Source organism: Saccopteryx bilineata, chromosome 1 (assembly GCF_036850765.1).
Source record: "Saccopteryx bilineata isolate mSacBil1 chromosome 1, mSacBil1_pri_phased_curated, whole genome shotgun sequence".
Taxonomy (NCBI): Eukaryota; Metazoa; Chordata; class Mammalia; order Chiroptera; family Emballonuridae; genus Saccopteryx; species Saccopteryx bilineata.
The window spans coordinates 123788846-123806035 of NC_089490.1; the positions used below are offsets into that span (position 1 = coordinate 123788846).

At 33.7% G+C, this 17190-nt stretch overlaps 1 protein-coding gene across 12 annotated transcripts in view; it reads right to left on the bottom strand.

Annotated features, from left to right (window-relative positions):
* SOX5 (SRY-box transcription factor 5) overlaps window positions 1-17190 on the bottom strand; it is a 1095444-nt gene that overhangs the window by 429757 nt on the left and 648497 nt on the right. For 3 of the 12 annotated variants that reach the window (XM_066264777.1, XM_066264787.1, XM_066264753.1), the window contains exon 1: window positions 7967-8163. The exons of 6 other annotated variants lie outside the window; for them this stretch is intronic. In XM_066264777.1, coding sequence (XP_066120874.1) covers window positions 7967-8004 — 38 coding nt within the window. In that variant the 5' untranslated portion in view covers window positions 8005-8163. Of the gene's footprint in view, window positions 1-2554; window positions 2600-7966; window positions 8164-8825; window positions 8840-17190 lie in introns of those variants that run through there. 3 more of the 12 variants (XM_066264783.1, XM_066264776.1, XM_066264767.1) reach the window with 2 other exon arrangements.

Sequence of the window (17190 nt, forward strand, 5' to 3'; positions counted from 1 at the left end):
ACAGATAATGCACTTAGAATATGACATAAAGTTTTCTTCTCATCCAGATGATACTATGAGTGAGATGACAATCTGATTCTGGTATTCTATATTCAGTTAACACTCATTCAGCATCAAAGCTAAATTAGTGGATGAATCAGAAATTGAATAGTTTGATCACCAGTTTATTTTTCTCTTCTAAAGAGTAAGAACATTTTTATCTAAACAAATCCTCAACATATTATATCTCATAGTCCAGATAAAGAAAAAGAGAAATATTAACATTAGTTTTGGTGACATCAACCTGCAAACTCTTTTCAAACATATTATGAAACTCAATAGCAAATAAAAAAGGGGGGTGTTGAAACAATGGGGCAATAGGAAAAAGTTAAAATAAGTCTTTGGACTTTGTAAATTATTGCCTAACCAACACTGGTCCAGGTAAATAACCAAGAGGAAGAGTTGTGGGCAAACAAGTAATACCTTAACTCAAGAATTAGAATTAAAACGTTTTAGAACTTTGTCAAGCAACCTATATTAACAGTGAATAAAAAATTAATAGCATAAATAAAGCATGACTTTTTTTCATTTTGTGTTCCCTTATATGGACACGTATTTCTCATTTGCAGCATTTGTGTTTCTACTTCACTAGGTTGCCCTTTGATTACTAGAGAAATATGAAGTTGTTTAAAATGAAACATCAACAGATAGTATCTGAAAGTTCCACAACCAGTTTTCAAACAATCTACCACCTTGATATCTTCATCCTAATTAACATAAAAACAGAAAACAAAACCAAAATCAGTACTAAAGTAAATAATTTACTATAGTTTAAAATATATTGTAATTAAAAACGTACCAGAAAAACATTATTTGGATACATGTCATCTTTTACTACTAGGTTAAAAAATTATCAACATGCAAACTAAGCAAGTTAACCCTTCTCTTTCTTTTCTCAATAATGTTCCTGAAGCCCTCGAAGAGAACACATCCTTTATGAAATTGCTGTTCAGTGTCCCTTCTGATTTAACTCTCTTAAATTGTTCATATAAAAATTTTATAAGGCTTTGAGAGTACCTTTTTTTTTAAACCTCCAAAATAAAGTTCACTTCTTCAAAATACATCTTTTCTCAAGGCATCTGATGCTTAGGTTTCAATGTGACAGAGATAATTGGGATGGGCAGAGCAGGCACGTATACACAGAACACAATGAAACCCCACGCATCTCCACAGTAAGAAATATTAAAAATGAAGCTGCTAATACATTTTAAAGAAAGATCATATCTTCTGTTTTTTTAACATTTTCTTTTCTAAAAAAAAAATTCTTTCAAAGATATGGAAAGCAGAAATAGAAACACAGTTACATATTAAAGTTTCAACGGATTTGCTTCCAGAAGCTTTCTTTATAGTGTTTCTCTTACCTACAGTATGTGTTGGCACTGGCAGGTAGCCCTAATTCGTTAGTAGCCAAATTATTTTTGTCACTGAAGTACAAGAATCTCCATAGCACATGAATGAGACATGGTTTACTAGTTTACACACATCTTTATAACTCCAAGAAACCAAAACTCATTCATAAATACTTTCTTTTCAGCAAAGAGAAGGGATACAGAATACCAGAGATATTTTACTTTGAATTCCTGGTCCCCGTTCACCATGACAAAACTAAGAGAACACATCTTATTAACTTCATTAAAGAACTTTGGTCCTTAATAGAGAAAAATAAACAGCTTTCTGTTCACCACACTCCACATTTCATTAAAGTCAAAATATTTCAGTGTAAAGCATTTAGAAAAAAAAAACAACAACATCATTTACTAATAGACCTAAATGTCTCCACATCAAAATTCATCACAATAGCATAGTAGTTTTAGACTATGTGGTTCACAATAACTAGCATCCTTATACTGCATGATCACCAGCAAGGTTCACATACTGATATACCACCTTCACTGAGTTATAGAGTAAAATCGGAAGATGAAATAAGCAACACTTAGAAATAAACATATAACACAAGTGATGATTCAGCCATAACAAATAAACAAAACTCTGAATTTTAAGGCAAGACACAGTAAATAGCCAAGCACCTGAAATGTTACTTAGATAAAAGAGAGAGATTTTAAATAGAATGAGCCAAGTTAGGTTTGAATTGATTTAAGGTTAGACACCAATTTCAAATGTCTATGAATATCTATAGGATTTTGTTGTTAATTTTCCTTCTGTCATGTTTTATGGGTAAAAAGTCCTTAAACTACCTTGTAATAGATTAATTGCTCTCAAGCTGGGTAACAAAAGGGCATAATGACCGGAAAATGATACAAAAGAAACAGAAAAACTATGTTAACAAGTTTATCAACAAACCTGTGTAATTCTCATAAAGTACAGATTAAGGTTCAGTGGTTCCAAACTGGCAGCATTCACGTTGGGTTCATATTTGGGTTTTTTGTTTTGTTTGTTTTTATAAACCACCTGTCCTAAAACGACATTGTTTATGCTAATTATCTTTGTTTATGCCACAATTCTGTTTGTTTACTACATTCTTTTAAAATACCATATCCTTATAAACAGTTCTCACCAGAATTCTTCTAAATCTTGTTTCGGTCTGGTCCTCCTCGGCAGCCCACTGAGCAGAATGCAGCTCTACAATGAAGGCGCAAGAGCTGGGAACAACTTTGAGTCTCTGACTCCTCAGGCTGGCAAAGGCAGGGAATACTGCTGAGGTTTGACTCAGGCTCCAACGGAAAAGGATCTGAATGTGTAGAAATGCAACAACCCCCTATTGGACAAGCAGAACCATACGCCACTGTATCTCCAGAGGAGATGTATGAACTCTCAACTAGTAAGTGAAGAGAACAAATATAAGTGTAAGGAGAAGGGAGTGTAGCTTTCAAAATGCAGGAGAAAAGACACAGGATAAAAAACGATATAGGAAAAGGTCTTCTCTTGAATCATTATCAGTTCCTGATTAAAATGAAGGAATATGTAGCATTCTCCTAAAGGATGTCTAAATAAATACTGTTCACTTAAGCAAAATAGTATCAGTCTTTAAAATTTTTTCTTCTCTAGCAAATCCATTTATTCATCTATATAACACTGTAGTTAGCAATACCACTACATGTATATGACATTCAAATTTTGCATCTAACGTAAATGATGATGATATCAATTGATAGAAAGGAAAGAAGGGCACATAATAAATAAAGCAAGGAAGAATTTGCTATGTTTTAGTCCATGTCTTGTACAACAACATTTTTCCATTAGAAGGAAGGCATTTCATGTCATGCTGAAATCTCTGAATACCTTTATTTTCTGATTGCCATCAACTGAGTCAGAAACTTGACATACTAAACTATATGTAAATTAGTACAAGAGAAATATATTAGTTTATTTCCCATTCTCTTAACCTCAGTGAAATTATAAATAACAAAATATAAAAGAAAACAAAAATCCATCAGTTATACTTATTTAACTAGTCTATAAAAAGGGAGGTGTTCAACTTACATAACACATATCTGCATTATGCATATACACATTTGGAGGCTGGAGAATTGACAGTGGAAACAATAGACAATAAAAATCAGATTTTTCTCCAAGAATGTAATTTTGTTTTTTAAATGCATTATGAATGTAATTCATTTAAAACAGCTTCCAGCTCTGTGAAGGAGCAATATGCTTAAGTATTAGAATAGGTCTTACTATTTTTGTCTCTCAGGTATGATGAATATACAGATTTTAGCTAAAAGCTCCCTAAGAATAGGTAAAGACTTTATTGTATGCTATTATATTTGAGAAACATAAGAAGAGTGCACCAACACGTAAAGTAATCATAACATTCACACATTTCTATATCTGTTAACATGCTAAACACTGAGTAGTACACAATGCCACCTGACATTTACCCCTTAATTGTTCTGAGTAATCAGTCGGGTCTCCTGCTAAGTTTTCAGGACAGCACTCCAGTGTGAGTGTGACAGAGGTGTAGTTTGTCCACTGATTCATGCAAGCTGCATCCCAGCTACATTGTAGCTCAGTGAACTTGCAGCTTATTGAGATGGTAATTAAAATCTATAATCAATTATAATCACCTTTTCCTCTACAAAGTGTTAAGTAAAAAAAATAATAAAATGAACAAAAGCTGGTCTCAGAACATCCTGGAAACATAATATCAAAGTTGCATTTTTACAGTTGCCATTAGGTGACAGAATGTGAACAGGTAACTTTTCTTGGATTCAGGGCTAGGGATTACCTGCTCACTTGAATGTGCTTATCACATGAGTACAATGATTTTTTTTTAAGTTTCTAATTGAGCCAAATAAATTCGTCTAGGTGATAAGAATTTTATTACTATGACCAAACTTTAGGTAATTAAATTACTACTAATGTCTGAAATATTCTTGTAGACCACTCATAGTAATTTTTCATGGTAGTTTAAAAAATTAGTTTTTCACAATACCTGGTGTATGTTTCTTTAGAAAAACACTTAAACATTTCTTAATGTGAAAAAACCTTACATCTTTAGTCAATATGTCCACAAATAAATATAATAGGTAGAAAAAGTAAATCAGGTAAATTTTCACTACAGAAGGTTTTACCCTTGTAGTGCTACCTTTAATATGGAGAAAATAGGCAGACTTTTGTCTGCGCCCATTTTGAGAGGAGCAATCATATAGATGACAGTATTAACTTAATTTGCGGCATCCTACATTCAATTCCAATTTCTTTCTATTTATTATCAAACTGTTTTCTTAAGCAATCATCTTACACTTGCTTTTTACTTAAGTCTCTTATCATAAAGCAATCAGAAAGTGACAAGTAGCCTAGTTATAACACTATTACATTATGAAATAAAATAAGTATAAAGGAAATAAATAGGATACAATATTTCTGATAGAATCAAAAACTGTTTTTCCATTCATCAGAAATAAAGTAATATTGATATTTAAGGCAAATTTTAAATATTTTCATTATAAGAATATGATATATAAATGATATTCCTAAAAGAAAAATCTTAGCTCACAATCTTTTATTATTTATTTTCAGGTAAATATGTAATTTCATTGTCTTCTTTTAAAAATTTTTAGGGGAGTTCATACATTCATTCTAATGATGCTATTACTAACATTTAGATCATGTTGCCAATTAGATTTTCACTGAACAGTGCGACCTAAAAGACTGCTTACAGTTAGTTTCTAAGATCATACTTTGCCTAGTCACCCCCTACCTAAAAATTGTGTTCTTCATAAGTTATAATCAGTTATGACAAAGATGTTTAAAAATAAAAATAAAATATTTCAACTTCTTTACCTTTTAGAATCACTGTTTAAATTGCTTTACCTCCTGAACAATTTTTAAAAGACAATGGAATTGTTACTTATTTTGGATTATTTAACAACTGCTTATTAGTCTGACAGCATTGACCATGTACATGTCTAGGCTGATAATACACACAGAACAAATTAAATCCAAATTTTGGTCCTGATATTTAAGTTTCAAATATTCCATCAAGTTCCAACCAGTCTACAGGTTGCAGAGAATAATAGAAGATGGACCGGACTCTACCAATAGAATTAGGGAGAAAGAGGATCATATAAAACGTCCAAAATACATGACCCCCATCATGCAACTTGTTTATATACAATAGAGCAAAGTTCTCTATTTCATAAAGAAATTTAGAAGTCTTTTTTTTTTAGATTTCTGAATGTTTGAGTTAACAACTCATGTATAGCAGGTGAGATAACAGAATAAAAATTAGCACTCAGTAGAAATCACCTCATTCAATGAAAGTTGCAAAATATTTGAAAAGGCAAAAAAAATCAGACTATATATGACCCTGTGGTTATAGAATATATACTCTTTTGGAGAATATAAATATTCAACATTGAATCTGAAATATATAAACTCTAATGTGAATGACTATATGTATATTCACTCACAGAATTTTAATGTAAACAAATAATAATGATTTACTGAGATTTTTGTATGTATTACCAATTATAACCACAGGGGAAATTTTTAAGAAATTTTATATTTATGACAGTTTTCAAACTAATTTTAGCTACTATTATTTCCAGACATGCTGCCTATAGTAACAACTCTATTGATTATCACTTGCTCATTTAATTAGCCAGTTAGAAAAGCATGCCTCTGGGTGACAAAAAAATTTTAAAAAGAAAGAAAAAAGAAATTCTCACCAGGAAAAAACTGTTAAGAGATTTGAACATCAGAATAGGAAAGGAAAAAATTTAGTTTAAAAAGAGATAACTGAAAAAATACAAATAAAGTTCACAGCAGGAAAGCTTGCTTATATAGAGAAATAGGCTGCAGCCTGTTAATATGTAACTACCTTTTTATAAGAACAGTCTGTTAACACTCTTACAAACCAGACTCAGAGTTTTATTTTCAAAAAGTATAGAGCAGATGAATACTGTTCTTTAAGTGCTACTCTGAGCACATGCTGGAAAACTTACGGTAGTATATTAACACACTGCTACATTAAGCAATAGTATGTTCCAATATTAATAACTTCAACATCTACATATGAAATAAGCTGTATTTGCAAACAAAAGCTATTTTAAAGAGTTACTATATAGAACTTTGAACAAATGAGTTCAAACTATTAAGAAAGCTCAATCACTCACTGGAATTATCGAATAAGGATTCACCTTAATTAAAAAAAAAGACAAAGAGAAAATAAAAGAAGACAGTATTAAAGTATATATGTTAGCTATTTTACTTTCTTCCTTAATCTGATATTGGCTTTACTAACATTTGGTCATATTCAAGCATTATTTTATTCTCAATATCCTTCTCATCTATTGCTTCACTTCTAGAATGTTTTAATCTTTGTCCTTTCTTTTTTCTTCTTTTCATATCAAATTCAGTTGTTTGAGCGATGAACAGCTTGACTTAGCATATTTTTAACCAGCTGGTCTAGCACCTAGCTTGCATTGCATAGTCAGATACAACAAATGTTTATACAGAAGGTAGCTTTCATGAAATTGAAAAAAAAAAAAAAGCCTGGGTATCATGCATCCTGGCTTTTTATAGCTTTTTTTTTTTAAATCACCATACAGAATACAAAGTTTGAATTTTTTTAATGGCAAACAGAATTCTATTTATAGTTCTGAAAATGAACTTATGCTGGGATAAGAACTCAAATTTAAAAATGCAATGTACACTTATAGGAACACTAAGAGGGCTAAAATTCTTTCAAAGCCCTGATTTACTTGAAACAACATCAAATGGAAGAATATCGCACATATTTCGCCATTTAGGAACTACTTAATTACAAATATACATATTCCCATCATAGCAAATGGGGAAAATACAGTAAATTAAAATTTAGTTTAAGACAGCTAGTGCAAAAAGTGGCCACTAAAACTTAGAAAAGAATCATTCCTATTTTCTCTTTTTTTTTGACATTTCAAAAGTAATCTACTAATACATTGCTGTGATGTTAAATATTCTTTTTTAAGAATCTGCTTGCTTATATCAACAAAAGGTCATGTGCACTAAGTAGCTTCCAAAGTTTTACGAAAGGATCAAATAGGAACTTATAGCCTCCGTTTTAACCACCACTACAATATTCTGTCACCCTAGGAATTGCCAGACAGAGATGTTGAAAATCGTAAACACTCTGCACAAAAGCATTTAAAAAGGTGTAGAATGAAGAAAAATATCAATGAAAGAAGAAAGTGAGAGAGTGAATGAGAAAGAGAAAAGCAACGAGTGAGGAAGAGAAAGATGCTTAATGTTCATTTAATTTCCTGTTATAGGACGCAACGTAAAAACATTGAAATCTAGGAGACTTTACAAATCAGTTCAATTTGTTCTGGGCAATCACCACAAAAATCAGCTAACAAGATTGCAGAAACACTAGCTAAAAGCTTTTCTAACAAACAGGGGAGCATCTTCCAATTGATTCAGAGACTACTGTAAAATGGGAGAGTTGTACTTCAATATATTAGGGGGTAAAAACTGTACTCACCTTTCAAACTCCTGAGGTAAATCAGGGTCAGTAAGCATGCTGGAAAAGCACAATTTCCCTTTGTCACAGCAGCCACCTATGATCGTCTCCAACTGAACCTGTCAAGTGAGTCCAAACCTTCTAAACCAATTGATTTTCTCTCTCTCTCTCTCTCTCTCTCTCTCTCTCTCTCTCAATTCTCTCTCTCTCTCCCTCTCTCTCTCTCAATCTCTCTCTCTCTTTCCCCTCTTCCCCCTCCCTCTCCTAGGACTCCTTGACCAGTCTCTTAAAGGGGTAGCACACTTCCAGCTGCGGGGTCTGGCGCTCCCCCCTCCACGGAGTCAGAGCCGGAGGAGCCGGAGCGCACGCTTGCTCTCTGGGGCTGCAAGGCACTAGACAACCTCGGGGTGCCTGTCCTTTCCTTTTCATTCTCTCTTCTAGACATCACCGAGTGTGAGAAGTCAACTCATTTAACATGTCTCCCATACTCTCTCTCCTCGAAATAATAAAAGTCTCTCTCCCCCTTCTCTTTCTCACACACACACACACACACACACACACACCCCAGTATGATTTTTAAAAATGCATTTGCTGCTGATTAAAAGAGAAATCTGTATACTAGCAGAAGCCCGATTAAACTGCATTATTAACTTATTAAGCAAAGAAATTATAGTAATAGCATTTTACACAAAGAATTGTAATTCCTTCTCACCCCTGTCCAGGCTCTCTGCGTGCGCACACGGAAACACACACACACTCACACACACACACTCATACACACAACAATCAGGCATTGTTCTGAAGGAAGAAAAGCAACTTTGACAGATTGAAATATAGCAGAGGCCCCTTCAAGGAAACCTGTAAACAACTTGTCACTCACTCTGTCGGTCTCACTGTTAGCTCGTGCTTTCCACAAAGTGGTGCGAACGTCCTGGCAACCCAACCAAAGTTTCCTCAGCTCCCAACTCCATAAAACACGATGTGCGATGTGGAGGGGAATAGGTATCCACATGCCAAAATAACACACACACACATACACACACACACTCACACGAACAAAAAGGACAAACCAAATTAAAGTAAGAAAAGAAAAAGCAAAAAGAAAACAAAAAAGATAGGACTAACAAACTGTCCTGCTTGGGACTGCCCAGGAGGTCAGGGGCAGACAGCGCTCCCCTGGCTGGGGATCTCTTTAATTTCCTCTGCCCAGGCAGCCACAGATAACAAGGTGGACAAACTATGGCTTTACAGATCCTAAGCTGGCTGGCAAGGCACAGCCTCCATAGCAGTTCCAATTATCTAGATAAAAATCTGGCAGGCGAGGAAGGTAATCAGGTAATGTACCTTTGACATGAAATGACAGAGGCACATACACACACACAGAGACACTTACACAGACACGCATGCAGAGATGGTAGCTGCCCTCTGCACCGCAGCATCTGGTCAGGGAGTAAGCACACACTCACCAACACGAGATAGTGTGCATTCTTCACACACACACACACACACACACACACACTTTCAGTCACTCACACATGCTCTCCACTCCTACTGGGAGGGTTCATTCTGCACAAAGGGCTACATTACAGAGCCCGCCCCAATAAGGGAAAGAGAGAAAAAAAAGCCTTCCATTGTTGAGAGGGCAGGTCAGTTGATTAGATTTTCTGTGGAGAATTCCACGAGGAAATTCCCTTCAAAGCCGAAGTGATTAACTGGGGGCTATTCTGGAAATGGAGCAGACAATGGCTCAATAGTCTGCACAGCCCATGTCCAGGCTGGCACTGAACTCACTTAAAAAAAAAATAAAAGCCAGACTCCCTGTTCTTTTCCACACATTCCCCCCCTCAACCCCCTCCACTCCTTCCAACTTCCCCTCCCAATTCCTTTTATTTTGCAGCTGGACAACATTAAGGGCCTTTAAAACCACAAGGGTTGACCCCACAGCAGTTTGATTAGGTCCCACTTTTTTTTTCCTGGTGACAGGCAGACAGTAAGTTTACTTTCTTAGACATACACAATGTGACACCATACACACATTCCAAATATCAATTATTAACCTTCTCATATTAATATATTTATTTTTCATTCAAAGCTTATACATTTTATGAAAAAGTTGATAATAACTTAATAATGAGATCCATCATTCACAGGGTATCCTAAAAATAAACGCATGTATACTACAAAATCAATGTGGAATAAGATTTAAGCATGTCACTATGGAGTTAAGACACTAACAAAACACAGAATTATGACCCACCCTGAAAAAGCTGTTAACAAGGGATGTGGCAAAAATGACTTGATGCTGACATGATTTTCATTTTCAGCAGTTGGGGAAGGGGAAAGGATATTACTCACTATTCTTTCTTGTCGTTAACCTCAAATTATTTCTTATTACAGCAACAACCCACTCCTACATAGAAAAATGAGGAAAGTGTTGCATTTGTTTTAAATATCAGTTTTTTTCAGCCCTTATGAGACCTACAATCTGATACACTCTAACTGATAAAGTGCGCAAAAAAATAAATGTTTTCTATTGTTAACATGGGTTATGGGAATTAGGGAATGGTAGCTGCACCACTATTATATATCCTTTAAACATAGTATATTTTATTAATTTCATAATTAGAGAATCTTGTTTCCCCTTATACAAGTAGAGAAAAAATGAAGGCAGAGGGAGGTAAGTTCCAGGGGCAATGGGAGCTGGAGTCAGGAAGAGGAGGAGGCAGTGAGGAAAGGATGCAGGGAGAGCACAAGAAAGAGACATAGTGGCAGCATAAAGATAGAAACAAAGATAATGGCCATAAGGCAGGATGCTGAGATCCGTATGGTCCCAGCTGCTGTCTTGCTACAGCTACTACCTCTGGTTGTTTCTCTGAAACTCTAATCCAGAAGGTCAGCAGAGCAGGTAAGAAAGAGTGTGTGAGTGTTGGAGGCCAGCTATAGTATCAGGGAAAGATGCTCATATCAGACTCTTCCTTGCCTTTGGTTGTGTTTTTTATAGACATTTAATATATGTCTGTGTAAGTATGCACATGCCAAAGAAACACAAAGAATATATAAGAAAATATTAAACGGTTTGAGAGTCAGTTTAAGATCTCAACACGTTTCTATAACCATTACTGTAGTCATTCAAAAACAAATTGTTTTTGCACAACCATTTCTGCTGAATGATTTGAAATAGAGTAAAACTAGACAGAAAATTTGCCAAATATAATAATGATCATTTTAATAGTGATATTTAGAACAAATGGGACTTCCAAGCTCATGAGAAATTTTAGTCACATAGATTAGTTCATGGCTCATATGCAACATAGGAAAGAGGGGTATGTGCATCCCTGTTTCCCAGTGTTCAAACTTGGGCAAAAGGAATTTAAAGTCATACAACTGCTTAGCAGTCGTCCATTTGTTGCTTGAAGCCAGATCTTTTTATTTATGACACCATAGTACAGAATAAAATAACAATCCAGAATTTATAGCCAAATGAAAATCCCAAGATGGTACTCACTTTTTAAGTGATCTAAAAGGCTTTCAAATAATTGCTAATGAAATTAAATTTGATATGTCATTGGCATGAAGTTAGTACTGTATTTGATGGTTGAATGGAATAAATATTTTTATATGTAGCTTTCTAGGTCATAAAAGTTCTTTCATTTGAATTCTATATTGCATATTAGAATTTCTGCAAGATTTAGAATATCAGCAAAAGAGAAGGCAGTTCCAAAATGTTATCATCAAATCCTATCATTAGCATTTTCAAGAAATGATTTAATTGATCTAATCAACCCAATGTTGACTAATAAATTATTATTATAAACCTTTTTATTTTATATTAAGTGTTAAGATATTTAAACGTGATATATGTAAATAACTACCATATAACATGGATTAAAAAAAAACTTTATCAATTACCTGAAAAGTCTAACATAATCAAATGATTATGTATCTGGTGTTCTCTATATAGGAATTAACATTTAAATATGATTTTTCTATACTATTACAAGTAGGTCTCCAGAAGGTTCATAATACTTGTAGACTGAGATAGACTTTAACATCCCTGAATATTTATTAAATATTTATCAAAATATTAGGTACTAAGACTTTGAAAGAATTCAATAAAAATTTGTAACAAATCTAATTAAATCTATATAAACAAAATTCAAATTAATTGTTTCATATCCAAGCCCTCTAAGGTAGCTATGTTAAGAAAAGTTAAAACCAAAATAAATTAGTAAATAAGCAAAAAGTGATGATGAGAACTTAAATGCACTTAAATCATTAAATTGGTAGGAAATTTGAAAATTATATACAAACATAACTGTATCTTCAAAGACTGGGGCACAAACTATAATAAAAAACATAAAAAATAAGTTTTCATTTTTGCATCTCTTTGACACTGCTGCAGCAGTATTATGGAAAATGGAATGGACCTAAACGAGTGTGCTTTTGAGCTCATGTTCTTTCCATTGCAAATATGAAAAGGAGGCTCATACAGGCTAAGAAAATAAAACATATGCCATTGAATGCTGCAGGGAAAGTCTCAGAGAGAATATCAGGAACTTTTAAGATCGTAAACAAATTATTTCCAAATTTAACTGTTAAAGGCAATGTTTCAAACAAGTATTTCTCTAATATATCTCTCCTCATTATAAGGGAATTATTTTCATTCCCATATTTTAAGAGAATAAGTAAACATTTTCTATTTTAATAACTGAAATTAAAATATGTGGTCATAAATACAGATGACACTTTAATATTGGATATATGTTTCTACCATCAAGCGTTAGTTTTTGCATTTTATGGAATTTGAAAGGCTATTTTAGAGAAATAAAACTTTCAGGGTTACAACCACAATGAATTTAAAGTAAAATCAGTGTCAGACAGTACCAGCAATGTAGTAAGCGAAACTGACACAAGGGATCTCAAGAAAATTTTCACCTAATATTTTTCTTCTATTTTTTTCTCCTTACATTGATACAAAATATTAAAAAAATAACCCTTCCTCTTTAAAAAAAATTATCTCATTAATGACAATTATGTGTGACTTAGAACATTTAATCTTGTACTTGGAATATTTCAGAAAAACACCTAAGAAATTCAATAGCCTACTTTCCTTTCTAAAGACCTAAACTTGAATTCTCAAACACATGTGTGTCAGAGAATTGGCATATAAGGCCACTTATGGTAATGTCCGTTAGTTAATGAGTCAGAACATATATTTGAATTGTCTCTCAGATCACATTTTTGACCAACTAGTGTTCTTCAAGAACACATTAAGAATTTAGCAAAGAAAATAATCTCATAGTCACAGACAACAGTATGAGCATTAACAGGGTGATGATTACAAGGGAGAAAATGAGGCAGGGGAGGGAGAAGAGGGTAATGGGGGATAAACGGTTATAGAAGGAGATTTGACTTGGGGTGGTGAACATACAATACAATATACAGTGGATATGTACAGAATTGTACACCTGAAACCTATATAATCTTATTAACCAATGTCACCCCAATAAATTCAATATAATTTTTTAATGTGTTTACCTTAAAAATTTTAGTCTCACACTTCTCTGAAAAAGATGATGCCATTCCCAGTAATAGCTCGCCCTCTTTGATATCTTACTCTTTATTTCCTTCAAAATAATTTTAAGAAATTTTAAAATGATAGACTTTGTTTTTTAGCACATTCTACCAGTCACTGTGATGTATATAAAATAAAGTGATCTTATTTTATATTTAAAACAACATCAGATATGTTGTTGTATTTTCCCAACTAAAAATGAGAAAATGGAGGCTTATGAAAAGAAGTTAATTGATTTGTCCAAGGTCCTAAAATTAGTAAGTGGAGATACAGAGAAAACAAGGTTATGCATTCTTCTCTCTAAAGTTCTTAAAAGGCATCAAATGCTAATTTATTTTTTAAAGTCTAATACAATTAAATATCAAGTGCAAGGAAAGTACTTAATAATTATGCTTTAAAGCTAAGTGAATGTCCAAACATTGGACAAAGTTAGGTTGATGCTCCATCCTGACAAATAACTTGATATAAAAGATAATTCTTTATCAACATACTTAAAATGGTCATATTACCCAAAACAATTTACAAATTTACTTTAATCCCCATCAAAATTCCAATGTCATTTTATATATAAATTGAACAAAAATCATTAGATTTGTATGGAACCACAAAAGACCTCAAACAGCCAAAGCAATCCTGAGAAAATAGCACAATGCCAGAGGTATCATGTCATCTGATTTCAAATCATACTACAGAGCTACCATAATCAAAACAGCATGGTACTGGCAAAAGACAAACAAAAACAAACAAGCAAAAACAGCAGACACACTGATAAATGGAACATAATTGAGAGCCCAGAAATAAACCCACATGTATATGAGCAAATAATTTTTGACAAAGGAGCCAGTAAAACCACAATGGAGAAAAGAAATCCTCTTCAATAAATGGTGCTGTGAAAACTGGAAAGCCACATGCAAAAGAAATGAAACTTGACTACTGTTTGTCCCCATGTACAAAAATTAAATAAAAATGGATCAAAGATTATTTCTGAACAATATTTTAGTACATGCAATTCCAGGAAAGTTTTTCCACTGTAGGTATTATATTTTATATACTTCCTGATATTAATTAGAGCAGAAATAAGAGCTAAAACTGAGTAAGCTATGAAAACATTCCAACCCTTAGCTTAATTTTAAGTTGGTAACACTTGTCTATTGTATATATTCTCCTTTGACAGCATATTAAGTAAATGAAAAACAAATCTTATTCATATCAAATAAAAATGTTACCCCTTAACACTATTCAGTGTACTTCTACCTAGAATAGCAAAGAAAGTTATGCATAAGATAAAAATTAGGAGGCCTATGCTCTATAAGAGCCCTTATTCCAACCTTACTAGTGATGTGGTCTTGTCTCAGATTTTAACATCTCAGGGAAATGATGGTTTTTTTGTTGTTGTTGCTGGTTTTTTGTGTGTATGTGACAGATATATAGAGAGTCAGAGAGAGGGACAGACAGACAGGAAGGGAGAGAGATGAGAAGCATCAATTCTTTGTCGCAGCTCTTTAGTCTCCTTAGTTGTTCTTTGATTGCTTTCTCATATGTGCCTTGAGTGGGGGTTACAGCAGAGTAAATGAGCCCCTGCTCAAGCCAGCAACTTTGGGCTCAAGCCTGAGACCTTGGGCTTCAAGGCAGCGACCTTTGGGCTCAAACCAATAACCTAGGGTCACGTCTGTGATCCCACACTCAAGCCAGCAACTCCACGCTCAAGCCGAATGAGCTCAAGCCGGTAACCTTGAGGTTTTGAACCTGGGTCCTCTGTGTCCCAGTCCGACACTCTATCCTCTGTACCACTGCCTGGCCATGCTCAGGAGATGAATTTTAAGGGCCCTCTTGACTCTCAAATTCTGATTCTAAAATCTTTTTTTTAATAAGTCAATTTATAATTTGAGAAATAAAATTTCTTATTTTCACTTTTAAACCAGTTATGTAGCCTTTTTAAAAGTTTAAACTAGCGGCCTTGGCCATTTGGCTCAGTGGTAGAGCCTTGGCCAGGCGTGTGGAAGTCCCGGATTCGATTTCTGACCAGGACACAAGCACCCATCTACTTCTCCACCCTTTCACCTTTACTTACTGTCTCTCTCTCTCTCTCTCTCTCTCTCTCTCTCTCTTCCCCTTCCCCAGCCAAACTCCATTGGATCAAAGTTGTCCCGCGCTGAGGATGGCTCCATGACCTCCCCCTCAGGCACTAGAATGGCTCTGACTGCAGCGGAGCAACCCTCCAGATGGGCAGAGCATCGCCCCCTGGTGGGCATGCCAGGTGGATGCTGGTCAGGCAGGCGCATTCAGGAGTTTGTCTGCCTCTCCCTCCCTCCCCCCCATTTTCATTTCGGAAAAGTACAAAAATAAAAAATAAAATAAAAAATGTTTAAGACTACTAATCCTTGTAGTTTTCTTTAACCCTTTGATGTCATAACTATATTCACACATTAATATAAGATGATAGGAAAAGAAATATTTTATTAAAGTAAATTTAGCTAAATTAAATGAAAGCAACCAAGAGAACTTAACTGGTCACAAAAATAAAACATGTTTTTAAAAGGACTAATTATAAATGAATTAATCTATTTGTGAATCTGAAAAAAAATTTGTGCTTGAATTTTCAAGTCACAACTTCAAAATTCTCTAAGTACAATTACATGTATTAGCATTATCTAATTCAATGAGAAAACTAAAAGCCGTTGATTACTATATTGAACATGTCACATGTGTCATGACGATGACTGGTGTATATATTAGGAAATAAATGTAAATTCTGCTTTTATCCAGAATTTCAAAACACCAAATGAGAAACCCAAAGGCAAACTAAAAAGTTGAAATGTTAGCAATCCTGACAGGCAAATTATGTTGAAGAAAACCTAGTTTTTAAAATGAATTTTGTGAACACTTTATAGAACTCCTGCCAAATGCCATCTTTTATTTTTTCATGCTACTGTAAAAAAATTACTTACAGCCAAAATATAGAAATCAATTCATTCAGGCTATGCACAGGATAAAAATGCAAGAAACAAGACGTTTACCACAGAAAGTATATATTCAGTACTTAATTAATATGTATACGCCTTGGCTGGTTAGCTCAGTCGGTTAGAGTTTCATCCTGAAACACCAAGGTTGAGGGTTTGATCCCCATTCAGGGCGCATACCGGCAGTGATCAATGAAGGCACAACTAAGGGGAACAGCAAATGAATGCTTCTTCTCTCTCTCTCTCTCTGTCTCTTTTTCTCCCCCTTCCTCTCTGTCTAAAATCAAACATTAAAAAAATTATTAAATCTTTACAGTTGTACTGTAAACCATCTATAGGTATATATATTATATATTAAGAATTTTTTGTTTATAATATATACTTTCATAAAATGAAGAAAAATATACATTAGTATTAATTAACAAATACTAATCATATCAAACAGTACATTATTATTTAAAAACACTTAAATATAAATTAACTTTAAATAAATCATGGGTCTATAATCAGAAACATTTCTTTTTATATTTTGCTTTAAGTCAAAGCATAGATTAAAACAGGACAAGCATTTGTAAGCCATGCCAATATCCTAAGCACATCTTTAAAAAATATCTATGTCATTCCTGGTTTGTAGACCAAACTTCTGATTTATTTATCTTTATAGATGGACCAATTACTCTTTTATAAAGATTTTTTTTTATTTATTCATT